The following is a 27,553-nucleotide window of genomic DNA, read 5'->3' on the forward strand; positions in this document are numbered from 1 at the left end:
CATCCCTCCAGCCCATACTTTTACAATCTTTGCTGGGGAGTTTTTTTGTCTATTGTGCTAGACTAGGGCTTGTGTGTTGTAGGCAAGCACTCTACCTATGGTCTGCAGCTTCGGCCCTCACTGCACCTCCTGATTATTTTACTTAAGAATTTTTTTTTTTTTTTTCCGGAGCTGAGGACCGAACCCAGGGCCTTCCGCTTGCTAGGCAAGCGCTCTACCACTGAGCTAAATCCCCAACCCCTACTTAAGAATTTTTTGAGGCAAAGTTTTCTCTTTAAGTTGCTCAAATTGACCTACAAAATATGATCCTCATGTCTTAGGCTTCTGAGTAGCTGTAATTATAGACCTATACCACCAGGCTGGATTAGTGAGGAGCTTTTAAGTCTGAAAAGAAGGCAGGGGCCACTTGTGTTTAGTTAGCCTTAGCAAATGTCTCTAGCAGGAGTGAGCATGGCTTACATGGAAGCTCCTTGTCTAAGACTAGGGTCTTTGGCCTTGCAGTGAAGGCTGTTGAAAGACACAATCAGTTGGCAGAATAGTTTTAATTTTTTTTTCCTCAGGTGATCCAGAGTGGCATTAAACATTCTAAGTGGCTTAGATAAACTTGAACCCCTTATCCTCCTTCAGTATAGGTTTATTCTACCCACCTTGCCTGACTTAATTTAAAATTAGTGTGTGGGTGGGGGAGGGGCAAGTGTAAGTACATGTAGGGGGAGAGGTTATATGTTGGGTGGCTTCTATTGCTTTCCACATTAATCTTTGAGACAAGGTCTTCTTCTGAACCTGCCTGAGCTAAACTTGCTAGGTAAGCCCCCAGACCTTTCTAGTCTCTTCCTTCCAGTGCCGGGTTTATAGGTTTATGCTACTGTGCTTGGCTTTTTTTTTTTTTAAGGGGAGAAGGCTTGGTTTTTCAAGACAGTGTTTCTTTGTGTAGTCCTAGATGTCTCAGAACTTGCTCTGTAGACCAGGCTGGCCTCAAACTCACAGTGATCCACCTGCCTCTGCCTCCCAAGTGCTAGTATTAAAGACATGCACCACTACTTCCTGGTCTGTGCTTGACTCTTTATCTGTGTGCTTGGACACAAACCTGGGTCCTTATGTTTGTGTAGCAAGCTCCTGACCCATTGAGCTATCTCTTTAACCCCTGAAATTCTTTTAAAATAGTATGTTTAGTTGGGTGTGGTAGCCTAGGTATTTAAGAACTAGAAGAAGATCTTGGAAAGTTATCAGCCAGTTAGAGTTGTACAGTGAGTCTTCAACCAACCAACCAACCAAACAAACAAACAAATGCATGCCAAAAGTGGCAAGAAGACTCAGTGTGTAACAGTACTTGCTTTGTAAGATTGGTGATCCGAGTTTGATCCCAAGAGTCGTGCATAAAGCTGAAAAGAAAACCAACTCCACAAGGTTTTCTTCTGATTTCTGTAGGTATGCTGTGTCATGTTCCTCGGAGTCATGTAGCATAATGAAATAAAAAAAAAAATCTTCAGAAATTCCTAGTTAACGCCATAAAAGAGTATATAGAGTATTGGTTATAAAAGAGTAATATGCTTTCTTTAGTTTTACTTTTTAAGTATATCTTATGGCTTAAACTTAGAAAAAGGTATAGGAACAAGCTAGATGTGTTGCATGTACATCCCAACTACATTAGAGGATCACTTGAACCAGGGATGTGGAAGCCAGAGAGTAATAAAGGTACAGGAGGAAAAGAAGAACGAACTCTTATTTCCACCTCTCCCAGCCAGCAGTTCTTCTGACATAGCAACTGTTACCAGTGTGTGTGTGTGTGTGTGTGTGTGTGTGTGTGTGTGTGTGTGTGTGTGTGTGTGTGTATCCTTCCAAAGTAACTGGGTACCAATTGAGACCCTAGTATGTTCTTCCTTATGAGATGGATACTGTATATCTTGTAGTTCTCAAGGCTGCTCTGTAGAGTGGAAAGACTATTATAAAGTTTGAAAACATTTGGATTCATGCTTAACTATTGATTAGTTAACCTTGGACACTTTGCCTATATTCGGTGACTTGTTTTTTAATTTTTTTTCCCTCCCTCTTTTTCTCATCCCCTTTTTTCATTGTTCTACTAAGGATCAAACCTGGGGCCCGGTACAATCTAGGCAAGAAGTCTTGTTATTGAGCCTTCATAGTTAATAATTTCCAGTTGACCATTCTGTTGAGTATGCTGAACACACAGTTCCATGTTTGTTGCATCTTAAGCGCTTAACAAATGGTTACTAAAACCAGCCCTTCTATGTCTTCTTTCTGAGTGCTGGGATTACAGTCATGAGTCATATGTGACTGGAAGCCAGCCTTGAATAAGTGATAGGGGTCTGGATTGAGTTAATTTTTTCTTCTTCTTCTTCTGCCAGTTAAGTAATTAAAAGGGAAGAAAATATAAACTTAAACAGACCTTGACTCCTACAGTGGAGAGTAGAACCTCAGTGTATCTCAGATAATAGCCTGAACAAAAAGAGGATCAGTTGTTCTGCCTTCGGGTTCTTCTGATATCAGGTCCATTAGAATTTATTTTAAGCTGTATATATATATTTATACAAGCTGTATTTATATATTTATCCAAGGTTAACTAATCAATAGTTAAATATATATATATATATATATATATATATATATATATATATAATTTCAGGTAGGAAGCAAGCATGTTAAGCACTCATGGTTTTTTTAGTTTAAAGAATATTACCAGTCTGGAGAGATGGCTCAGTGGTTAAGAGCACTGGCTGCTCTTCCAGAGTTCAATTCCTAGTAACCACATGGTGGCTCACAACCATCTGTAATGGGATCTGATGCCCTCTTCTGGTGTGTCTGAAGACACCGACAGTGCATTCATATAAATAAAACAAATCTTTTTTAAAAAAATATTACCTAAATTAAGAGTCTTTACAGTTTACCATATTGGGTTTAAGTTCCTGTAATCTTGGCTAGAAAACAAAATAAAACAAAATGGCATTTAAAAGAACGCAGACGATGTTTATATTAGGTTATTTGTTTATTTTGTTAACCTTTATTTCTTTAACTGAAAGGCTCAAAATTAAAGCAGAACATTAAGGAAAACAAACCATCTTAAGGCCTTATATTGCCTCCTTAGTTTAATTTTAAAAGATGCAGTGATAATCAGAGGGCTCAGAGGGCTAAGAAGTTTTATGGGTGCAGCCATCCTTGGTTTATGTCATGTGGTTACACATTAACCAAGATGGTGGCCGAGTAAAGTGGCTGCCTCCATCTTGATGAAGTCACCAGCAAAGTTGGTGGTAAGCCACATGGTTGCTGTTTTCTCAAGGTGAGTCCAGCTCCCATCAAGCACAAGTCCCTATGGGATCTGTCCATGCCACATGTGGATGTTTGCTCTCTTTCCTTTAAACAGACACATACGTACGTACGTTAGTTAGTTAGTTAGTTAGTTAGTTAGTTAGTTAGTTAGTTAGTTAGTTTAGTTAGTTAGCCAGCCTGGATAAAGAAGGAAGCAGTTTCTCAGCCCTCAGCAGGTAGGCCCTAGTTAGCAAAAAAATCAGAGGAAGGAATTGATTAGTCTCAGCTCAGAGTAACTACAGTCAGTATGAAGTCTCTCAGCTTTTAGAGAGAGGGAGAGCAGAAACTTAACCATCATCCAGTTTTAGTTTGAAATAGTAGCTGGAGTGTCTCACTCTTAGCAGAGACATGATATAGGAGGTATAAGCACTTTGAAAAACACAAAGCTCTGTCTCTCTGGGTAAAGAGTAGGTTTCCCTAAAAAAGTCTCTCCTTCAGACACCTGAATCAGGTTTGGTTTACCCTGGCTAGAGTGAGGCCTTAGATTAATAGTGTAGTATTAGTGCCTGTTTATAGATCTCTTCTCACCCCCAACCCCACTCCTGTCCCTCACCCCTGAGCAGGTTTTCTCTGTGTAGTCCTGGCTTTCCTGGAACTAGCTTTGTAGACCAGGGTGACCTCGAGCTCAGAGATCTGCCTTCCTCTGCTAAGTGTGGGATTAATGGTGTACCGAATGGCAGGATCAGGTTTGTTTTCTCTGCCAGTTAAAGAAAGAAAAGCCAGGAAAAATTGGAACTGCAACAGGTGGCAGCAGAGAAATCTCAAGCACTACAAACAAAACCAGCAGTTGAAGAAAGGTGTTCGTTTGGGCTGGAGAGATGCTCAGTGGTTAAAAGCACTGATTGCTCTTCCAGAGGTCCTGAATTCAAATCCCAGCAACCACATGGTGGCTCACAACCATCTGTAATGAGATCCGATGTCTTCTTCTGGTGTGTCTGAGGATAGCTACAGTGTACTTATATATAATAAATAAATACATCTTTAAAAAAAAAGGTGTTTGTTGCGGATAAGGAAGAGACCACAGAGAAAAAGATTCTGCAAAGCAGAGGAAGACTTGGGAAGGCAAGAAATGTCTCTTTTCCAGGACTGGGCTTTTAAAGCCCGTGGAGAGTTTTCCTTCCTACTTTAGGGTTGGTTAGTTAAAGGCAGTGTGGTTGATTGATCTACAACTGGTGTGACGTGTCCTAAGCAGGCCTTGAACTTGTTGAGCCAGTCTATCAGCAGGGGACCTACTGTTGGAGACAAAAGCTGCCAGGTCTTTGTTTCAAGTCAGGAGGATGAGGAAGATGATGGCAATCTTGGAAACTAACTACATTCGTTATCTAAGCACAGCCTCTCTGTGTCTGCCTAACAGGGAATCTAACTCTTGGTCTCTCATAAGGAGGACAGAAGACAGAGTTAGAGGTGGGGAAGTTGGGTGGAGGTGGGTATTTGGAATTGAATCTAGGACCATGTGCATGCCACAGGCATTCTACCATTGACCTACACCCCCAGCCAAATTGAGTATTTTTTTTTTTTAAGATTTCTTTATTTTATGTGAGTACACTGTCTCTGTCTTCAGACACACCAGAAAAGGGCATCAGATCCCATTACAGATGGTTGTGAGCCACCATGTGGTTGCTGGGAATTGAACTCAGGACCTCTGAAAGAGCGCTCTAAACCACTGACTGAGCTATCTCTCCAGCCCCAAATTTAGTATTTCTAAGGGAATAGATATTTTCTATTTGTCAAGTGATAGAGACTCATTGGGCCTTTAATACTTGGATATTGAAGTGTTGATAAGCCTTACTTACTTACTTCCTCTGGAAGGAAGTCATTAACACTAAAGAGCTTTTTGTGTTTAATAGCCTAATTAATTCTGGCCTTTCCTTGTAGCTTGAAGCTTAGGGGAGCTTTGTTCAGCCCTGGCCTCCTATTGTTCAATTTCAGTGTGATGTAAACCTTTTAATTGTACATAGCGGTTTCCCCCTTTGTTTCTTGTCCTGTGATTAGTGTAGTAGATGGGACAGTACTGAATTCCAGAGCCATTCCATTTATTTTCACTGGGTGGTTGGATGGATATTAAGCTTTTCTTCAGAGTTATTTGCTGTCAAGATTTGTAGGGCTTTGGGTTTGAGGTTCATTGTTTTAAAAGCAGGGCAGAAGAAAGATTTTTATCATATAATAATTGGTATCAGAATAGAATATCTTTTAAATAAGTTATTGCTGTCCATTTTGTTTTATATAATACAGTTTATGGCTTCATTAGCTTACTGTTTAGCACAGACTGACCTTGGCTGCTCTATCATCTCGCCTTCACCTCCTCAGGCTGACACCTTCTAAAGAAAGAAAAAACATTTTGTTTGTTTTCACTTTTGCTTTGTTTTTTTGCTTTGTTTTTTTGCTTTGTTTTTTTGTTTTGTTTTTTGTTTTTGTTTTTATTTGTTTTATTTATTTATTTTTTGATGTTTGGTTATGAGACTTAAACCCAAGAGTTCCTGTTAGGCAAAGAAAAAAATTGAATACTCACTGTGTAAGATTCTGTGTACTAGAAGCCCTACATCTGTCTGTCTGTGTGCTTGTATTTGTGTGTCTGTCGAATGCAGACAAGTTATGTGCCATTGTGCCTGTGTGGAGGTCAGACAAAGTCTGGTCTCTCCTTCCACCTCATTTCTGAGGCATATGGCTTTCATTTTTTGTGATTTGTTCTGCAAATATCTGACCTTCAAATTTCCGGGCAATCTTTCTGTCTTTGTCTCCCACCTTGCAATGGAGTGCTGGGTCACAGATGCTCTTTACTGCCTCTGGTTTTTCACATGGCCTCCACAGATTGAATTCAGGCTTCGATTAGGCTTGTGAGTAAAGCCATGACTTGCCAAGACCTAGATTGAGTTATAGAAATGCTATTGTCTAGATTGCAAAGAGTAATCTCACCAGTGACTTGTAAACCAGTTATAATTACCATATCCTCTCTTATGGGACATGCTGTTCAAACATAGACGACTTAACTGGAAAAGGAAAGAACACATCCAGTTTGGATGTGTGAAGTTGTGAAAAAATTATATACTCTGCTTTATTTACTATAAATTATGAAGCATAAATGTATTTAAGTTCTGCAAAAGGAATCATGTAAAAAGTACATACATTGAAATATTGCAGTTTCTCTGCTTTTGAAGAAGAGCATCCATCCAAACAAACAAACATAAAACTGACTTTTAAAAATAATTTGGTCAAGGGGTTGGGGATTTAGCTCAGTGGTAGAGCGCTTGCCTAGCATGCGCAAGGCCCTGAGTTCGGTCCCCAGCTCCGGAAAAAAAAAAAAAGAAAGAAAAATAGTTTGGTCAAGAGGGCGTACACCTGGAATTGTAGCACTTGAGTGATCAAGCAAGGCAAGAGAGAGGATGGAGCAATCTAAGCCAGCCTGAGCTACATAGTGACCCTGACTGATGCAGTAAAAAACAGTTTGGAAGTACAGCAAATAAATACAGTGAAAGAAAAGTGAGTAGAAATCATCTAGACTATATTTCCTAAAAATAACCAGTGTGTCTACTACATTTTTGTTTACACATTTTTTTTTTATTTTTTATTTTTTGATTCTTTTTTTCGGAGCTGGGACCGAACCCAGGGCCTTGCGCTTGCTAGGCAGGCGCTTTACCACTGAGCTAAATCCCCAACCCCATTACACATTTTTTTTTTTTTTAAAGAAAGAGTTTATTGTTATTTTGTCTTTTTTTTTTCCTCTTGGAGCTGAGGACCGAACCCAGGGCCTTGTGCTTGCTAGACAAGCGCTCTTATGGGACCACTGAGCTAAATCCCCAACCCCTTGTTTACCCTTTTAAAATAGAATATTTTCCTTATTCTTTGACTATTAATATGTGTAAACAATGTATTTTGATCATTTCTACCCCTAAGTTCATTCCCTCCTGTTTGTGTAGTTACACTCAACATGCCTTGCTTCATGTCTTTTCTTTATTATATTTTTATATTCATATTAGTTGGACCCATTGAGTTCAATGCTGCCTGGTCCTGTTGACCCAGTCTTGTGCAGGTAACCATAGATTCAAGAGTTCATGAGTACAATGGCTGTGTCATGGCAGAAGGCAGCATTTCCTGTTCTCCTACCGTGTCTTCTAAGATGCTCCCTGGGCCTTTGTGTTGTGTGTATGGGCTTGACACAGCCCCATTTAAGGCTGAACAGTCACCTTTTCTTGATATACTATGCAGTTTTGAGTCCCTTTATTAAATACTGCTCTTTGTGGAGAGAAGCTTCTCGGGTCCAGGTTGAGAGCAGCACTAATTTATGCTTGTAAACATATTAAGGAGCCAATTTGACAACATACCTACTAAGCAAGCTAGTAGTAGTAGTAGTCGTAGTCGTAGTCATAGTCATAGTCGTAGTAGTGACTCTTAAGGTCTAAGGCCTTCAGAATCATAAGCTTTTTAAAATTTTTTATTTATTTTATTTATGTGCATTGGTGTTTGCCTACATGTATGTCTGTGTGACGGTGTCAGATCATCTGCTACTGGAGTTAACAGTTGTGAGCTACCTTGTGGGTGCTGGGAATTGAACCTAGGTCCTCTGGGAGAACAGCAAGTGCTCTTAACTGCATTCTCTTATCACCCAGCATCAAGCATAGTAGATCAGGCCCTCTCACATCCATCAACCAAGCAAACACCCTCCAGACTTGCCTATGGGCAATCTAATGGGGGCTTCTTCTCATTTTAGGGTCTTTCTAGATCTGTCTAGGGTTGTGTCTGTTTACAAAAGCCAGACAGAACACTTTACTGTACTCACTAATAACCCATATCGTCTGGGGGAGTGTTGACTGCTCACTGTGTTCAAATCACTTTTCCTTTTAAAACTACATTATGTGATTAGCTTCTAAAGTAGTAGTTTTCATACAGGTTTTTAATTTTCCTTCTTTTTACCTAATTCATTCCATCCCTCTTCTCCTCTGCCCCCCTCATACATTCCTGCCTTTAACCGCATCCATTTCTCCTGTTTGTATTTTTAAGCGCTGTAAGAATCATCCAGGAACTGACACAGTTGGAGACAGACTAAGAATACAGATGATAAATCACTGAAATGTTAATTTTTTTCCTTGACTGCAAGAATGTCTTGCCTAACCTGCCCTACAGATCTAGGGCAAGCCTTCTGTTGTCCCTTCTGCCTCTCAGTTGGTATAATGTCTGCCTACCTCAATATTTTTACCTGGCTAATTGGTCATTGAGTTATCTCCCTCCCCTCTTCTTTCATTTTCTTTTTAATTTTTTGAGACAAATTTTCTTTATTTAGTTCTGGCTAACCTAGACAGTGGTGGATATAAGATCATAGATATCCTCCTGTCTGCCTCCCAAGCATTGGGATTTATAGGCGTGCATCTGGTGCATACAAAACATAATGAAAAAAAATCAAGTTGTTTTTAATGTTTTTCCCCCTGAGACATGATTTCTCTTTGTAGCTTTGGCTGCCCTGAAGCTCACTCTGTAGACCAGGCTGGCCTGGAACTCACAGAGATCTACCTATCCGCCTCTTGAGTGCTTGGATTAAAGGTGTTCACCAACACCTCCTGGCAAGTTGTTTTTAATTATTATTGTTGTTGCTTTTAAAAATTTTGTGACTGACGATTCAAACCAAATACACACTAAGCAGTCAATCTACTACCGATTTACAGTCTATCACTGATCTACATCCCAGCCATTCTTTTAAAAATATTAATGAGGGTGTGTGTGTGTGTGTGTGTGTGTGTGTGTGTGTGTGTGTGTGTGTGTGTGTGTGTATGTGTGTGTGTGTGTATACAAATGCTCACCTGTGCAGGTTCTCATGTATTCTATTCTGGTCAAACTTATTATATAGTAGAAGATGACTTAGAACTTCTCGTTCTTCAGTCTTTACCTCCTAAGTACAGGATTATGGTCATGTGTCACCATATCCGGTTTTATATGGTGTTAGTAAATGAACCCAGGGCTTGTTCATGCTAGGTGAATACCGTGCCACCCGAGCTCCATCCCCAGCTCTTACCTTCTTTTAGAATGGTAAGGAGTCAGACTCAGCTTGTGCATGCCGGGCAAGTGCTGTACTACTGAGATACATCCCAAGTCCTTCTTAAAATAGGAAAGTCAGTTACTGCATTTAAATTGAGTGCAGGTTTGGTTGTGATTTTGCAGTGCTGAGGACTGAACTTAGTCTCCAGTATGTTAGACAGTCATGCTATAACCCCTGTCCCTACCCCCTTTAAAAGTACTTTTATTTTTAATTCTTAATTATGTGTATGTAGGGGTTGGGGATTTAGCTCAGTGGTAGAGCGCTTGCCTACCTAGCACAAGGCCCTGGGTTTGGTCCTCAGCTCCGAAAAAAAAAAAAAGAAAAAAAAAATGTGTATGTTTTTTGGTGGGTCTGTGCACATCTGAGTGCTGGTGCCTGGTTATTCCAGAAAAGGGTATTTGATCTCCAGAGCTGGAATTACACCTAGTTATAAACTGTCTGATATGGGTGGTAGGAACCAAATTTGAGTCCTCTGCAAGAACAGCCAGTGCTCATAACAGCTAAGCCATCTCTATCTCTAAAAAGAAAAATTCAAGACATTATCTTACTCAGGATAGCCTTGAATTTACTTTGTATTCCAGGCATAACAAGAGTCACAAACCAGGAGCCTAGAACTCCAACCCCTTGGTAGGCAGAGACAGTTAATGAGCAGGAGTTCAAGTCCTGTGTGGTACATGTGAGTTCCAGAATAGCCTGGGCTATGGTGTCATTTCTTTAAAAATCTAAAGAAAATGGGCTGGAGAGATGGTTCATTGGTTAAGAGCACTGACTGATACTCTAGAGTACCTGGATTCAATTCCTAATGCCCACGTGGCTTCTCACAGCTGCCTGTAACTCCAGTTCCAGGGGATCCATGGTACCAGGGCATACCTGTAGTACATATTTTTGTATATGCAGGCCTAATACTCATACACATAAATTAAAATAAAATAAATCTTTAAAAAAAATAAACCAAAAATCAAAAAATAAACATAAAAAGCCAGAAACCAGCCTAAAAGAAAACCATAAAAAATTTTGATGAAATCCTCCTGTTTATTGTTTTTTCCCTTTTACTAAATATGTCATACCCAGGAAGTCACTTTCAGATGCAAACCTGTTTTCATACCCAACAAACCACTTTTATGTATGTGTGTGTATGTATATGCACAGCCAGCACTCATGTCCACTGAACTATATCCCCAGCCCTGTTTGTTGTTGTTTTGTGTTTGTTCTAGAGACAGATTTTCATGTACACATAGAGACCAGACTGGCCTCAAAATCCACAGAAACTCCTCCTCATCTTGCTTCTACCACTCTTTGTGTGTTTGTTTAGATCCTGTTTCTTCAGTTATCTGGAAGATTGATGTGAACTGAGAGGGATTAATAGACATCAAAAGGGCAATAATTTACAGTGAAGGAAAGATGGGGAAACAGGCATGAAGTACCTGTAGTAAGAGTTCAAGCATCTGGTGCAGGACATGGAGGAAATAGCATGTTACTTGAAATACAGAAGGAGACAGAGATGGAGTCTTTTTCTCATTTAGGTATTCCATCTAAGGTGTATAATTACATATTTTTTTCTGGTGTTTGTCTTAGATGAAGTAGTTCCTTTGTCATAATGATGAGTAGTCTCTCAGTTAGTACTGTGTTGTTAAAAAGAATTTGTGCTCAGAAGCTAGGTGTCTTAGTTACTGTTCTGTTGCTGTAAAGAGAAACCTGATAGGCAAATCTTATAATAGGAAGCATTTAATTGGGGCTGGCTTACAGTTTCAGAGGCTTAGTATGTTATCATCAAGGTGGAGACCTTGGCTGCACACAGACCAGGTGTTACATCCTGGTCTGAAGGCACAAAGAGAACCTGGTCCTGGCTTTGGCTTTTGAAACCACAAAGCCCCACCCCCTAGTGACTCAATTCATTCTTCAAGGCCACACCTCTTAATTCTTCTAGTCCTATCAAAGATTTCTACTCCTGGGTGACTACACATTCAAATATATGAGCCAGTGGGGCCATTCTTATTCAAACTAAAGGCCTAGGCTTGATGACTCAGGCTTGTAATCTCAGTTTTATAGAAAAATGAGGTAGAAGAATCACAAGTCCAGTGCCTAACAATGCTACAGGGTGCGTTCAAGGCCAATTTGGGCAGCATAGAGGAGTATTCTAGCTCGAATAGAAGGAAGAAATTGGAGGCTGGGAATATAGGAGAAAACAATTTGTGCTTTGATAGCAGTGTTAGTCCTTGGGGCTATCATTATAGTCTGAAAGCAGAGAGAAAAGACTTAGAAGGGAGTGGAAATAAAAGTACTTCCTGCTGCAAGTGCCCTATGTGCTCACAGAGCCTCAGTTAAGGAGGAATTGCTCCCTTGGAAGCTCATTCTTCCTTCCTTCCTTCCTTCCTTCCTTCCTCCCTTCCTTCCTTCCTTCTTCCTCCTCCTATTACTCTTTTTCTTTTTCAGATGAATACATACTATAGGTTTCTCATTTAAAGTTATGGCATTGGATATAATATATTAGAAAGGCTGAATTGATTTAGGCTGAAGGGGCATAACTGGAAACACAATTCTAAAGAACTCTGTCTCTGTTGAAAGAAAATTTGTATGAAACACCTAGATTAAAGAAAAAAGAAGCAATAGTGCACCAGAGATTACTGTGTGCCAGGTATGGTAGTGGGTGCATTCTCATCCACTGTCCGTTCAGCCTTAACATTTCAGAAGAGATGCGGAAGTCAAGGTACTCTCTGTGGGAGTGAAAGTACCAACAGATTTTTCTTGGCCATTGTGCCTAGTCTCTTGTTCATTGCTCATTTTTTTTTTTTTTTTTTTTTGGTTCTTTTTTTTCGGAGCTGGGGACCGAACCCAGGGCCTTGCGCTTCCTAGGTAAGCGCTCTACCACTGAGCTAAATCCCCAGCCCCCATTGCTCATTTTTTAAGTAGTAGCTCTTGAGAGTTTGGTGAAATGCGAAGACTATGTTTTTGCTATTTATTTGTTTGTTTGTTTGTTTGACAATGTCTCTCTAAGTAGTCCTAAATGTTCTAGGATTCACTATCTTGACCAGGTTGACCTTGGAATTCATATAGATCCTTCTGCTTCTGCCTCCCAATATTCTGCTGGGGTTAAAGGCTGCACCACCGTGCCCAGCTGTTTCTTTTATTCTTAAAGAAGTGATTTGTTAAAGATCATTAGATTGTTAACCCTTGTCCCTTCCCAGAATGTATAAATGGGATCCTTACAAGTTGGCAGATTCCCCATGGTGGTTCCCTGATCTATGGAGTGAAGGCTATTGAGGTTGGAAAGGACAAATGGAAACCATTGGAGTTGTTCTTCTAGGGAAAATAGTGCGCCTGAAATTTTATCACATACATAGTGGGATTAAAGAAATCAGTGCCACTTTAAAGGTTTTAAAGGTAAGGGTGATTATCCACCCCCTCCCCCAATCTCCCTTAAGTCTCCTATTTGGCCTATACAGAAGATAGATGGGTTATGGAAAATGACAGTTGACTTTCACAAAATTAACCATATAGTAACTCCAATTGCAACTGGTGTGCCAGATGTAGTATCTTTATTTGAGCAGATTAATAAATTTCCTGATACTTGGTATACAGCTATTGATCTAAGAAATGTTTTTCTTCTCTATACTTGTCCGTAAGACTACCAGAAGCAATTTACTTTCATCTGTCAAGGCTAGCAATATTCCTTGACAGCTTTAACGGCAAGGTTCTGTTAACTCTCCAGCCCTGTGTCCTAACTTGGTTTGAAGGAATCTTGATTGTCTACCTCTTCCACAAGTATCATACTGGGCCACTAAATTGAAGACATTGAACTAATTGGGACAAATGAGCAGGAGGTAGCAACTTGCTACTTGGTAATACATTACAGGATGGGGAATAGATCCAGCCAAGATTCAAAGAGCACTCTAATGGAGGACATGTAGAGATGTTCCTTCTAAGGTAAAAGAAAATTTATTGCACTTGGTTCTTCCCACTGACTGCCTGGAAAGAGGCACGATGTTTGGAGGGTCTGTTTGCACTTTAGAGGCAGCACATTCCTTACTTGGGAGTGGTGTTCTAGCCCATATACCAAGAGATTCAGAAAGTTGCTCATTTGAATGGCCCTGGAACATGGAAAGGCTCTAGAACAGGCTTGCTCTATCATTTGACATATGATCCAGCGGACTCAATAGGGATGCCATTTGGAGCCTTTGGCAGGCCCTCATAAATGCTCTCCTTTTGAGAGATAGCTTTTGATCCATCATTGGGCCTCAGTAGAAAAGATTGAATGTTTGATAATGGGCCACCAGGTTATCATGTGCTCACTATGAGCTGGGTCTTATCTGACATACCAAGGCATAAAGTTAGATGTATACAGCAGGGATTCATCATGGAATGGAAGTGGCAGACAATGATCCTGCCTGAGAAGGGCCTGAGAGCACCAGCAAGTGACATGAAGTTGCTTTTTGTCTTGGTGTTTATTAGAAAGGGATGTAGACCATGCACTGCATCAGGGCTTTGTACATGGGTTCCAGTGATCAAACTCAGGTTATTTTGAACACAGGTTATAAAACACAGGAAGTGCTTTTACCCATGTAGACATGCTATTGGTCTTGGAATGTATGTTTAGTAAGGAAAAGTGAGGCAACTCCCAATAGTAGGAACAGGAATTCCTATAGGAGGAATTTCCAGCATTGAACTTTTTTTTTTTTTTTAAGATTTATTTATTTAATGTATGTGAGTGAGTACACTGTAGCTGTCTTCAGACACACCGGAAGAAGGCATCAGATCTCATTACAGTTGGTTGTGAGCCACCATGTGGATGTGGGATTTGAACTCAGGACCTCTGGAAGAGCAGTCAGTGCTCTTAATCTCTGAGCCATCTCTCCAGCCCCAGCATTGAACTTTTTAAGTTTTTTGTTTTGTTTTGTTTTGTTTTGTTTTTAATGGGGCTGGAGAGATGGCTCAGCAGTTAAAAGCACTGACTGCTCTTCTAGAGGACCAGGGTTCAAATCCTAGCACCTACATGTCAGCTTACAACTGTCTGTAACTCTAGTTTGAGGGGATCTGACACACTCTTCTGGCCTCCTCAGGCAATGTATGTATGATGCACAGACATATATGGTAAAACACCATATGCATTAAATAAAAATAAATCTTGTTTTTGTTTTTGTTTTTGTTTTTGTTTTTCCGGAGCTGGGGACCGAACCCAGGGCCTTCCGCTTGCTAGCCAAGTGCTCTACCACTGAGCTAAATCCCCAACCCCAATAAAAATAAATCTTAAAAATTGTTTTTTGTTTTTTTCTGGAGCTGAAGACTGAACCCAGGGCCTTGCGCTGTTTGTTTGTTTTTGGTTTTTTTTGTTTGTTTGTTTTTTTAAAACAGGGTTTCATGTAGTTGGCCTGGAATTCTTTGTGTACCCCTTCACCCTTTTGAATGGTAGGGTTTTAGGCATATCCTCTCATACTCAGTTTATGTGCAACTGGGGGTTGAACCTAGGACCTTGTGTACTATCACTGTGCCCACTGAGCTACCTGTCCAGCTCACTTATTTTTGAGATAGGGTCTTATACTCCAGCTCAGGCTGGCTTTGAAATCACTGTCTTAGCCTCCTAAATTTTAGATATAGGTGTGTGCCACTAATAAATATCCAGTTGTGTAGATTTTCTTCTCTCTGATACTATTATTTTAGCATCAGTGTACAGGATCCAGAGTATTACCTGCCCAATTTCTAGGTTTCTATGCTGGTTTATGGTGGGTTTTCAGGAACTTTGTTGTTTTTTTACCTTAACCTGATTGTAGCCTTTAATCCCAGCTCTTGTGAAGCAGAGGCAGCTGAATCTCTAGGAATTAAAGGCTAGTTAGAGCTAGCTACACAGTGAGACCCAAAAACAAACAAACAAACAAAAAACCCACCTCAAAATAAACCCAAATACACACGAGTTTTGGAGTGTACTTTTACTCTCTGTCTTTGATTGTGCTGGAACAAATCTCACTTTTACTGGAAGTCACTTGAAGGGAATTGTAAGTGATAGTACTAGTTTTTCAGTAGGTTAATTCAGATCTTTTCCCAAAGGAAGAGCAATGCTGTTTGAACTGTAACCCCTTGCAACTACTTAGAAGCCAAGATATAGTCCAAATTGACCTTCAGCTGAAATAGTTTCTAAGCTGTGACTCATCTTTTGGCCCATTCCTTTTTTCACCAGGAAATACATTAAGTATTAATTTTTGGAATTTCAGTTATCCATCCTGAAGAATATGTTGCTTGTCAGAGTTACTAGGACATATTTTTCTGGTAATCAATAGGGCAACCAGTGATTGTGTGTGTCTGTGTGTGTGTGCGCGCACACACACACAACTCAGTAGTTGTGTAAAATCCATGTGTAAGAAAATATATAAATCTTGTCTAGAAAGACTGTGAATATGAGACCAACCATTTGACTTCTTTCAGGGGTTTATCTATTTCATCAGAGGGATGGAAATGTAGGAGGCTGAGGCTGAACTGAACAGGTGGTGTGTCTGTGTTTATATCTGTAAATATCACATCACTGTTTACAGTACATTGGTCTGTCTTCATGCAGGGCCTTGTACAACCAAATCGGGAGGAATTGTTCCCGTGCTTAAAGCCAAGAACAACATCCTGACCAGCAGGGAGTCAGAGGTCAGCTTAAGGCAACAGCTATTGGGAGGGAGCAGCAGGACATTAAGAACATTGGAGGAACTGAGTTTGTTAAAAGAAGACAAAATGTAGGAAAGAACATTTGATCTCTGCCAAAAGGCCGAGAGGCGATTAGAGAGGGGCCAATACTGCATGTTTTCATATATTTTTGAAATTTCAAAAATCCACAGTCATGTAAGCAGAGAGTAGGATGGTGACCACCAGAAATGCAGGATGAGGAGAATGGAGACATGGTAGTGAAAACGTGTGAAGTTACAGTTAGGTCTCCTGCATAGGGTAGTAATTAATAGTTAATAACAAGGTGGTATACTTCAAAACTGCTAAAAACACATTTCAAGTATTTACATCAGAAAAAAATAATTATTTCAGAGGTGAATGCTTGCATCCAAGCATTAAACTGAGAATGGGGTTTCCATTGGAGGAGTTAGAGAAAGGATTGAAGGATCTGAAGGGGTTTGCAGCCCCATAAGAACAACAATACCAACCAACCAGAGCTCCCAGGGACTAAACCACCATCCAAAGACTACACATGGACAGACCCATGACTCTAGCTGCATACATAGCAGAGGATGGCCTTGTTGGGCACCAAATGGAGAGGCCCTTGGTCCTGCCAAGGCTGGACACCCCAGTATAGAGGAATGTCAGGGCGGGGAGGCGGGAAGGGGTGGGTGGTTGGGTGGGGGAAAGGGGGTAACATTTGAAATGTAAATAAAAAATAATCCAATAAAAATAATTATTTCAATTAATAGGTAGTTTGCTTGATTTAATCATTCTGTATGAGTATGTGCATGTGTATGTGTAGGTATAAAAACACATTATTCCCCATAAATAAATCATTCATTTTTCAGTACATATGAAAATTGAAAACATGAAAGATTGTCTATGCAGTGACTTAAAAAAAATTTGCACCCTGGGTATAGTAGCTCATGCCTTTAATCCTACCACTCAGTGAGCAGAGGGAGGTAGAGCTGTATGAATTTAATGCCAGCCTGGTCTACAAAGAGTTCCAAGCCAGCCATGCTGTCCTAGTAAGACTATGTTTCAAAAAAAGAAGAAAAGGAAAAGGGCAGATGTACTTTGAAGGAAGTATATGAAAGCTGTGTGAAACTACATCTCTGGCTGGCCTGTACTTGCTATATGGACCAGGCTTGCCTGGAACTTGTGAAGATACAAGTTTTTCTGCCTCTTGAACACTAGCATTACAGATGTGAGATATTACATCTGGCTTTGTTTTTTAGCAGTTCCCTGGGAGATCAAATATTTCATTATAGAGTGGTGGTTCTCAACCCATGGTTTATAACCCCTTGGGTTGCATATCAGATATTGTGCATATCATATATTTATATTATAATTCATAACAGTAGCAAAATTACAGTTATTGAAGTAGCACTGAAACAATTTTATGGTTAGAGGGTGGTCACCACAACATGAGAAACTGTGTTAAAAGAAGGAACTGCATTAGGAAGGTTGAGAACCACTCTTTTAGAGGGAGGTTTCTTAAGGCTCAAGAAGTTTTAAATTCTGAGTTGAAGTTGCAGGAATGAGAAGAGATTCATGACATTAGGGAAGTAAATAACTCACAAGTCTCAAACACTTTCTGAAAGTAACATGAATGCACAGAAACCTTTTCCACCTTATTGCCGTAGGAACAGTCGCTAGAGGTAAGACAGGAGGTAGAGCTGCCTGGATGAGGCTTTCTAACCTGTTGTGCTGCATGAAAGTTGTACACAGAGCTCTATGGATGCAGCTTTTTAGTGTTGTCACCCGGCTTGAGATTGATACAGCTGCCTTTGAACTAATTGTCTCTGCTCCTGTGACTCATCCCAATAAACTAATTTGCTTACCAAATTGAGCTTTGTGTAGTTGTCACTTTCATCTGTAGTTGGTTACTTATCTGGGATAAATAGACATTTGGTCGTCATCTCTATAGTAAGTCTCACTTAACAGGCTTCTCTACAATGGTTTATCACAGTGAAGGGTCATCTTACCAGTTGGGTATGTGTTGATCATATCCCTTTCTGGTCATTCAGATTTCCTCTCTCACAATGCACCTGTACAATGTTTGGTGCATATTCTTACAACTAAGCAGTGAGAAAGGTGTGTTCTTTTACTCTAGTATTTGATTTGTAAACATCAGAAGTCCATTACAAGATTAGATTTAAAAGGTGATGCATTAAACTGGATGTGGCTGCACATGCCTTTAATCCCAGAATTTGGGATGCAGAGATAGGAAAATCTCTGAGTTTCATACCACCCTGGTCTATGTAGTGAGTTTCCAGCTGCCAGAGCTGCACAGTGAGACCCTTTCAAGAAAAGAGTCAAAGGTGATGTGTTCACCAAAAAGCAGACTCCATTTGAGAAGTTCCTGGGGACCTTCCTGACTGACTGGGGCTTTGTTTCAGCATCTGTGCCTGCTTTTATTCTTTTCTATCTTTCCTCATTCTGATGCTGGCCACTTTACAGATAGAACACAAATGTTCTTGGGGAACATTCTAAATTTGTTCTGTTGTCTTCTCTGAGACTCAGTTCTGTGGTCTGGCTTCAGCTGGTTGTGGGACAGTGTGATCTTTGAAAGCTTTTCATCATGGTCTGTTTCCTGACTCTTTCTGTGCTCTGTGCTTAGTTAGTTTTTCTGCTTTTCTTTCTGAGGTGATATAAGTTACATTTCCTCAGTTGCAAGGCTTAAAAACTCTGCACTCCAGGCCTTGGACTTTCCCCTCGTTTATAAAGCTTTCCTAGAAAATTGAGGATGAATCAGGTGCTATGTTGTAAGGTATGCTGACCCTCCTGGGATCCTAGTTTGAGAGTTGTTTAAACAGTATGTAGCAATTTGAATTGGATTTGCAAGGGAGAATTGTTGCCAAGTCTCTGAAGTAGGTCATAGCCCTTAGCCCTTCCCCCTTGTTTTCTTTTTGTTTGTTTGTTGGTGTCTCATATGACTCAGGCTTGTCTTGACTATAGAGCCTAGGAGACAGCTTCAAACTCCCAATCCTCCTGCCTTCCCTCCCCAAATGCTGCTGTCACAGATATGTACCACTACAACCAAGTCTCCTTTCCTTCCTTTCCTCTTTCCCCATCTTTGAAATGGGATTTCTCTATGTAGCCCTTAGCCTGGCTGTGTAGACCAGGGTGTCTTAGAACTTGGGCCAAGTAATTCTTCTGCCATTCTTTGCTATTCGAGTGATGAAATTACAGGTATGTATAGCACTTAATTTTCTTTCTTTTTTTTCCCCTTGAGGCTGGGTCTATTACATTATCCTGTCTATCACACTTGATATGTAGAACAGAATGGCCTCACACTCCTAGAGATCTCCTGCCTTTTTGCTGGGACTGCAGTGTATACCACGATGCCTGGTCTCCTATTTTTCAACTGAAAAGTTAGTGTAGGTTGGACCTGACATCGCTGAAGCAGCTTCAGTGTTATAATTTTCCTTGGCATGGATTAAGAAAAAAGTATGGCTTACCATGAGTAAATCGTCTTTTTGTTGTTTTATTTTTTGAGACAAGCTTTCATTATGTAGCCATGACTGTCCTGGGACTCACTATATAGACTATGCTGGCCTCAAACTCATAGAGATCCTCTTTGCTTCCTGAGTGCCACTATGCCCAACTGGATAGATACATCATAACTGTGAGTTGATTGACTGATAATATGGGCATAGTTAAAATTCAGAAATTTCATCATTTTCTGGATTAATAGTCAAGAAAAATTTCTAAATAGAACAGAATAGCAATACAGAAATCTTTTAGGTACTCAGAATATACATGCATAAAATCTCAATTTAAATAATTCTAAAATGAAAAAATAGATACTTTGGCCAAAGTCAGGGGTACTGGCAGAGTACTCTAATCCCACCTCCTAGAAGAGGTTTTCTCATTATTCCTTCATGCATTCCAGTGCTATGTCTTCTCTGAACTAGCTGTACTTTTTATCCTAAAGAGTAAACACTAAAATTACGGCTTTTATATGTTTGGTCCAGGGAGTGGCACTATTAGGAGGTAAGACCTTGTTGGAATAGGTGTGTCATTGGGGGCGTGGGCTTTAATACTCTCATCTTAGCTGCTTGGAGGCCATTCTCCTCCTTGCAGCCTTCAGATGAAGATGTAGAACTCAGCTCCTCCTGCACCATGCCTGCCTGGATGCTGCCATGCTCCTGCCTTGATGATAAAGGACTGAACCTCTGAACCTGTAAGCCAGCCCCAATTAAATGTTATGCCTTATAAGAGATGCCTTGGTTCATAGCAGTAAAACCCTAACTAAGACAACCCTTTTAAATGTTTTGAAATTAAAATTTAAAATTACTTTTATTTATGTATTTGTCTGTGTGCATACATGCACATTCATGGCATGTGGAATTCAGAGGACAATTTGCAGGGATCTGTTCTTTTCCTTCTGCCATATGGGATCTGGCATTGGACTAATAGTGGGTACCTTTTCCTGTTGATCCATCTTTCTAGCTCCCCCTCCACAATCCCCTTTTTTTGGGGGGGGGTAGAATCTCAGATAGCCCAGACCGGCCTTAAGCTTGCTATGTAAATGAATCTCATTTGGGGAACAAATAATAATTTTTTGCCTGCTTGCTTCTTTTATGTTTCTAAAATGTATTTTCTTTTTACTAATTGTCCTCATTTTGTTATTTTAACAGGCTACCAAGCAGTTTCTTGAAGAGATCAACAAGTGGACAGTACAGTATAATGTTTCTCCTCTCTCTTGGAACGTGGCTGTCAAGTTCCTCATGGCCAGAAAGTTTGATGTGCTCCGTGCTGTAGAGCTGTTTCACTGCTACAGAGTAAGTGACTCAGGATCAGACTCATTTGGAACCGTTGAGCTAAGTTTTGCTATTTTTTTTTCTGCTTTACTTTATACATGTTGATATTTCTACTTCTCTTTTATTCTGTTAAAAATGAATCAATGTCCACAAACCCTGTGAGAACTGAGGTTGGGCTGCCGGTTTCTGGAAACACTTAACAAACCCGAAATTTGCTTGTAGGCCAGCATGCTACATGTGAGGACTGAGGCAAAGAAAGTCTCTTAATGTCATCCTGTGACACACTCCTTCCTGGAGTTTTCATCCTTGCTGTCTTCCCTGCCTCCTGGACAACCTATTTGGTATATTTTACAGCTGTAGTTTAAGGCCTCATGAAATTTTAGAAAGCTGTCATCCTGATGAACTTTGAACTAAAGAGCTATTCAAGAAAAGGGAGGTGTTAGCTCTGGAAAAGAAAAGTGGCTATATTAGCCAGGTCAGGTTCTTGGCAGTGTCTTTTTTGGTGTTTGTTTCGGCTTGGTTTTTTTGAGACAGGGTTTCTTAGCATAGCCTTGGCTGTCCTAGACTTGCTCTGTAGACCAGGCTTACCTCAAACTCATAGAGATCCATCTGCCTCTGCCTCATTAGTGCTGGAATTAAAGGCATAATCTACCACAGCTGGCTAAGATTTTTTTAAAAAGGAAGTTCAAGACTGATTCTATGTTGTGTTTGCTTTCTTGGATTGTAGCATCTTTGATAGAAAGCTATATGTTATGTTACTTTGTGGTTAGGAATTTCTTCTGAAGAGAAACCATCTGTGCTTTAAAAAAAAAAAAGGAATCCTGGGAAAACAAACAAGCACTGGAATTCGCTCACACTTATCGCATGGCTCAGCTCATCCAATACTCATTACTTACTCCATAGATATTACTTGCATACCTACTATATTAACTGTGCCATGATTGTTATTTAGAAGAGAGAGTAAACAATCAATAAAGAGTACTAACCTTAAATCTGAAGGATGAGTAGGGATCAAGCACGGGTGAAGTATGGCTTAGCTCTTAAAGGCTAGGTTTACAACCAAACAATATAAGAGAACAGTATGTTTAGATCCTCAGTGGTAGAAAGTAAAATTGAACTAAGCCAGAATATTGAGTTGGAGTCAAGGCATGGCAAGAGATGGAGAGCACAGATAAATAAGACCAGATTATTAAGGCTTCAGAAATCCATTCATGATATAGGCAATGTAATACATTTTCCATATTTGCATTTCGAGAAAGATTTTGACAGTGTAGTTTTGGAGAGTGTACATCACCAATTATCTTGGAGCCAGAAAGATCAGTTTGAGGACTGTTGTACTTACTAGGAGAGATAATGGCAGTACTATTAAATACATAATGTCAGGGGAAATCGAGAAAAGTAGACAAATTTAGACTTCCAATGGGTAGGAGCTGCTTAAACTGGTGTGTGAGAAAAATGAGTAAGGTGTCAGAGTTGGGACTTGTGTGTCAAGATCAGTGCAGGTAACATTAATTAATTTTGGAGACATTGAAGTAGGGTGGGTTTATGTAGAAAGAAGGTTATGGGTTTAGTTTACCCATGTCTTTGGGATACCCAAATAGACAGTTCCTATAAGCAACTGAAACCTGTGTGTGGGGTACAGGTATTTCCGAATGGCTAAACTAGAGCTGACTCTTGGGGGCATCAGAACAGATGGTCCTGAGAAGGTGGATGAGGACCGGAATTATGGTAACAGCTAACTGCCCTGGAATGCTAAGGCATGGTACAATGGGATTCACAGTTCACTTAGTTGATTTCTCATGTCCCATCCCTGAGATTTGACAGCTACATGCAATTTTTCTGGATATGTCATATTTTTGTATTAATTCATCTCTTCATTGTTTCCTTTTTAGGAAACAAGACGGAAGGAAGGCATTGTGAAGCTGAAGCCTCATGAGGAGCCGCTCCGTTCTGAGATCCTCAGCGGGAAGTTCACCATCTTGGTGAGTCTGTAGAGCAGTCTCGTGCTTTGTTATAGCCTTTGGTAGCTGTTGCCTTATTTAGAGTTTTGTGCCTAGGTTCCTTATCAACACATTTTGCTACTAAATTGTTCTAATAATAATCGAGTTACTAATTAAAAGTATCAATTATTAATAATAGTTGAATAATTGAGCTATGGAACAGTAGACTTAAAGCTTTTTCTTCATTGATCCATTAAAAAAGTTGTTGGTCAGCTTGTTGGGAAGAGTTAATAATGTATCAAAACACATCCTTACTTAATGGAAACTCTCCACTAAATAGTGGTTCAAGGGAGTGCTGAGAGAGTCGGGCCTAGGGTGATCACAACACTGCTCCCTTTATGGAAGGAAGAATACACACAAATTAAGGAAGTTCTGTGGGTAGATCTTCTCTTCATGTGTCAAATCTCTGTCCAGGACAATACATCTAAAACATTCCTGTGGTTTTTTTGTTTTGTTTTGTTTTTGATTTTTCATTTCTAAATATTTCCTGATTTATTTGCTTTAGAATGTTCGAGACCCAACTGGAGCCTCCATTGCCCTTTTCACTGCCAGGTTACACCATCCCCACAAGTCTGTCCAACATGTGGTACTCCAAGCCTTGTTTTACCTGCTAGACAGAGCTGTGGACAGGTAAGCAGTAACACTATTTAGTGGGTGTCTACCTCAGGAAGGTGACAGTCTGAATTGATTAAACTCAGGCATGCTCTCACCATTGCCCCTCGGACACAACCTGGGCAGTCTGAGTAGAAACAACTCCTTTGTTTAAGAGTGTGGGTTTCTAGTTAGGATGCTGTGTTCTGTTTGTTTGCATCCCTTCGCCTAGTTTAGGATTAACAAAAGCTGAGAGAGACAGTTCATAACAATTGTTAATATACTGAGAATGGTTTATTTGAAGGAGGAAAGAAGTCTATTGAGTTTGTGTATGTAGGGCTTCCACATGCTAAGGCATATTTACTACCAGTAGCTTATGTCTTAATCATTCCTTTATTTGCCCCTTTAACTTTGAGATGCTGTCTGACTTAGTTACCCATACAAACTTAGTATTCTCCTGCCTCAGTATCTCAAACAGTAGAGATTACAGGCCCATGTCACCAGTCTTAGGCCATCTGTTAGTCTTGTTCATGTTAAACTCTCTGGGGGCTGGGTGGTGGATCATGTCTTTAATCCCACCACTTGGGAGGCAGAGGCCAGTGAATCTCTGAGTGAACCAGGGCTACACAGAGAAACCCTGTGCTGAAAACAGCAACAACAACAAAACCCAGCCAAAGCAAACAAAGAAAAACATTATGGGAGTTGGAGAAAGTACTCAGAAATTAAGAGCACTGGATGCTCTTTCAGAGGACCCAGGTTCCTTCTTTTTTTTTTTTTTTTTTTTTTTTTTTTTGGTTCTTTTTTTTCGGAGCTGGGGACTGAACCCAGGGCCTTGCGCTTCCTAGGTAAGCGCTCTACCACTGAGCTAAATCCCCAGCCCCGAGGACCCAGGTTCAATTCAGCACCTACATGGTGGTTCATAGCCATCTGTAACTCTAGTCTTAGGAGATTCAGACCCTCTTCTAGCTTCCATGGGCATCAGGCATGTCCGCTGCTCACATATATACATGTAGGCAAATCATACACATAAAATAAAAACAATAAAGAAAAAAAACTCAAAACCAACCCTCTGGGGTATACTGGGGTAGTTACTTGCCTAGCACATGTAAGAATCCAGGTTCTTTCTCTAGTATGGAAAAACAAAAATAAAACAAGCCATGCCTAGTAGTACCTGCAGTCCTAGCACTCAGGAGTCAGAGGCAGGATTATCACCACAAATTTGAGGTTTCCCTAGCCTACATAATAAATTTCAGGCCAGCCAAGGCTACATAGAGAGAATCTGTCTTGATAAAAACTAAAGCAAACCAAACAAACCAATCTGGGAGCTGCAGTTATGTGGCTCAGTGGTGGAAATCTTATCTATTGCCCTGTTTAATCCCCAGTGCTATAAGATAGATAGATGGATGGATGGATGGATGGATAGATAGGTGGATGGATGAATGGATGGATAGATAGATTGATGGTAGCTGGCTAGCTAGCCCAGTGGGTTGGTGCACTCTTTTAATGCCAGCATTCTGGAGGCAGAGGCAAGTGGGTCTGTGTAAATTTGATGCCAGTGTGGTCTATATAGTGAGATCCAGGCTATCTGAAACTATATGGTGATTACTTGCCTCAAAAGGGGGGAAGGGATTGGAGTACCAGGGAGATGGCCCAGCAGTTATGAGTACTGGCTACTCTTTGAGAGAACTGGGTTTTTCATTCCCAGCACCTACATGGTGGCTCACAACCATTGGCAGCTTCAGTTTCAGGGTATCCAATGTCCTTTCTAACTTCTGGTTACCAGACATGTGGTGCACATACATGCATGCAGGCCAAATGCTCATACGTATAAGGAAAAATTAAAAGTAACAGTTGGCTTGTTGTAATCTTAGTACTTAGGAGGTGGGGGAAGATGCTGTGATTTTTAAAGCCAGCTTAAGCTGTGAGGAGAGACTCTGTTTCAGAAAAAGAACAAAAAACAAACAAAACCACAACAAAAAAACATGACACCTGACCACAGTCTATTGGGGTCAGACAAAATAGTACCTTAGACAATTAAGGTAGTAGGATCATGAATTTGAGACTGACTTGAGCCACATATAAAATTTCAGAATGGACTTGGTTTTTGTTGTTTGTTTGGTTTGTATTGGTTTTTCAAGACAGAGTTTCTGTGTATATAGCCTTGGCTGTCTCGGAACTTGTTTTGTAGACCATGCTGGCCTTGAACTCAGCAGATCTCCCTGCATCTACCTCTAGTATGGGATTAAAGCGCGAACCATCACTTCCTGGCTTGTTTTGTTTGTTTTGAAATAGGGTTTCATATAGCTTACCTGGCCTAGAGTAAGCATATACAAATTGTCTGTAGTCTAGAGACATTCTGAAGTGGGGCTCTCTGAATAGTTACTGTGTACTGCCTTATTTGTTACTTTTTTAACATGTAGCTTCTGTGATTGACGCTTAGTGGGAGCTGCATTTGAGTCTTGCACGTACTGTTGCTGAGGAATGAGGCCAGCAGTCTCAGTAGTCTTGAACTCCCTGTGTACCAGACTGGAATGTCTCAGCCTTCAGTCTTTAGGGCTGCACTTTGGAAACACTCCTTTAGTTTAGGAGAGTGAAGGAAAACTACCTCTCAGAAAGTTCAGGAGAGAGGGAATGCTAACAGGGATGTTCACTTATCTATTACCTATCTTCTTCAAAGTGATCATAACCTATCTTGCTGCTTTGATTACCCTTTATGTACTTCCTTCCTTTGAAGCAAATGTGAAGCGAGGGCTGTGTTTTAAGCTTTTTGGTGTCTCTCGCTGCGTGTAGCTCAGGACTCAGGCTCAGTAGGCAGCAGTTGGCTCACTGTGATGCCTCATGTTATATACCAAGAAGCATCATAGATTTTATATCATTCCATGTGTGTTCAGAGGATGAGCAACTTCATATAGGATCATGGAACCTAGGTCTCTAAGCCCTGTAGTTTATTATCATTATACTTCTTCCCCTGTGTCACTGACTTGTTTTAGGCCGCTATCTTTGAGGAGAAAACCTGGTAATTCCTTAATTGGCCCTAGTTTAGCTTGTTGAGAAAATGGAAATTCTCTAGACCTAGATAATCTACTTGGTAATTATGCCTCTTTGACAGCTTCTTTAATCTTGAGGAATAATAATCTCTTGAGGTTATAAAAAAAGGAGTTAAGATTAATATTAATGCATTAGGGGCCAGTAGAAATATATTCTGCCAGAAAAACCTCTATGCATTTTAGAACTAAAGTTTTTTTTCCCTTTTCAGAAAGTTAATTCACTGAACCTGAAGTATACTAGATACACAAATTTTAAATGAATATACTTGAACTGGATTTTAAAGTATTTTCATATACACATAATTGACAAGAATTGATATTTTAAAATGTTAACTCTTTGCCAGTGCTTCCCTTTAGATTCTGTAGAAGTATGATGGAATGGGGGCTTACAGGAGGGAGTGCAAAGATGAAGACACAACATGAAAACCTTGAGGGGGCCCATACCTAAAACCCTAGCACCAAAGCGAGTGTGTCAGGAGGATTACCCTGAGGTTGAAGCCAGCCTGGGTTTAATGCCAAGTGAGCACATAGGATGCATGAAACCCTCCGAGAAAAACCTAAAACAATAAGTGTAAGAACTTTCTATCTAGAATAGTACAATCAAGTACTTTATTTCTGGACTGGCAAGATGGCTCAGTATCTCAAAGCACAAGCTATATTAACCTGAGAACCTGAGCTGAATCCCTGGATTTCATGGTGGAAGGAAAGGACAGAGCTGACTCCTGAAAATTGTCTTCTGATTCCCACACTTGCTATGGCATGCACAAGTGAACACACACAGACACACACAGACACAGACACACACACACACACACACACACACTAACTATATGGATGATGATAATAATAATTCTAACAACCTTTTGAGTATGTAAGGACCTGGTTTACCTTTGAATGAAGACTTTGTATTAAATTAAATGCTTTGTTTAATGATTGGTTTACAGTTTTGAAACTCAAAGGAATGGACTGGTGTTCATCTATGATATGTGTGGGTCTAATTATGCCAACTTTGAGCTAGATCTCGGCAAGAAAGTCTTAAACCTGCTGAAGGTAAGGTTGTAAAAGGGGAATCCTTTTACGTGTTCTTTTTTCTTTTATTCTTTGGGAAAATACTTTTTAGAAAAATATAAATTTCAGATCTTATGTTTAATTTTA

General features: G+C 40.1%; 1 protein-coding gene across 5 annotated transcripts in view; it reads left to right on the top strand.

Annotated features, from left to right (window-relative positions):
- Nucleotides 1-27,553, top strand: part of Ptpn9 (protein tyrosine phosphatase, non-receptor type 9) — an 81,178-nt gene that overhangs the window by 22,007 nt on the left and 31,618 nt on the right. For 3 of the 5 annotated variants that reach the window (XM_087560686.1, XM_087560684.1, NM_001013040.1), the window contains 4 exon segments: nucleotides 20,638-20,781; nucleotides 22,653-22,742; nucleotides 23,266-23,390; nucleotides 27,343-27,448. In XM_087560686.1, coding sequence (XP_087416812.1) covers nucleotides 20,638-20,781; nucleotides 22,653-22,742; nucleotides 23,266-23,390; nucleotides 27,343-27,448 — 465 coding nt within the window. 5 annotated transcript variants of the gene reach the window in all.

Source organism: Rattus norvegicus, chromosome 8 (genome assembly GCF_021556685.1).
Source record: "Rattus norvegicus strain SHRSP/BbbUtx chromosome 8, alternate assembly SHRSP_T2T, whole genome shotgun sequence".
Lineage (NCBI taxonomy): Eukaryota > Metazoa > Chordata > Mammalia > Rodentia > Muridae > Rattus > Rattus norvegicus.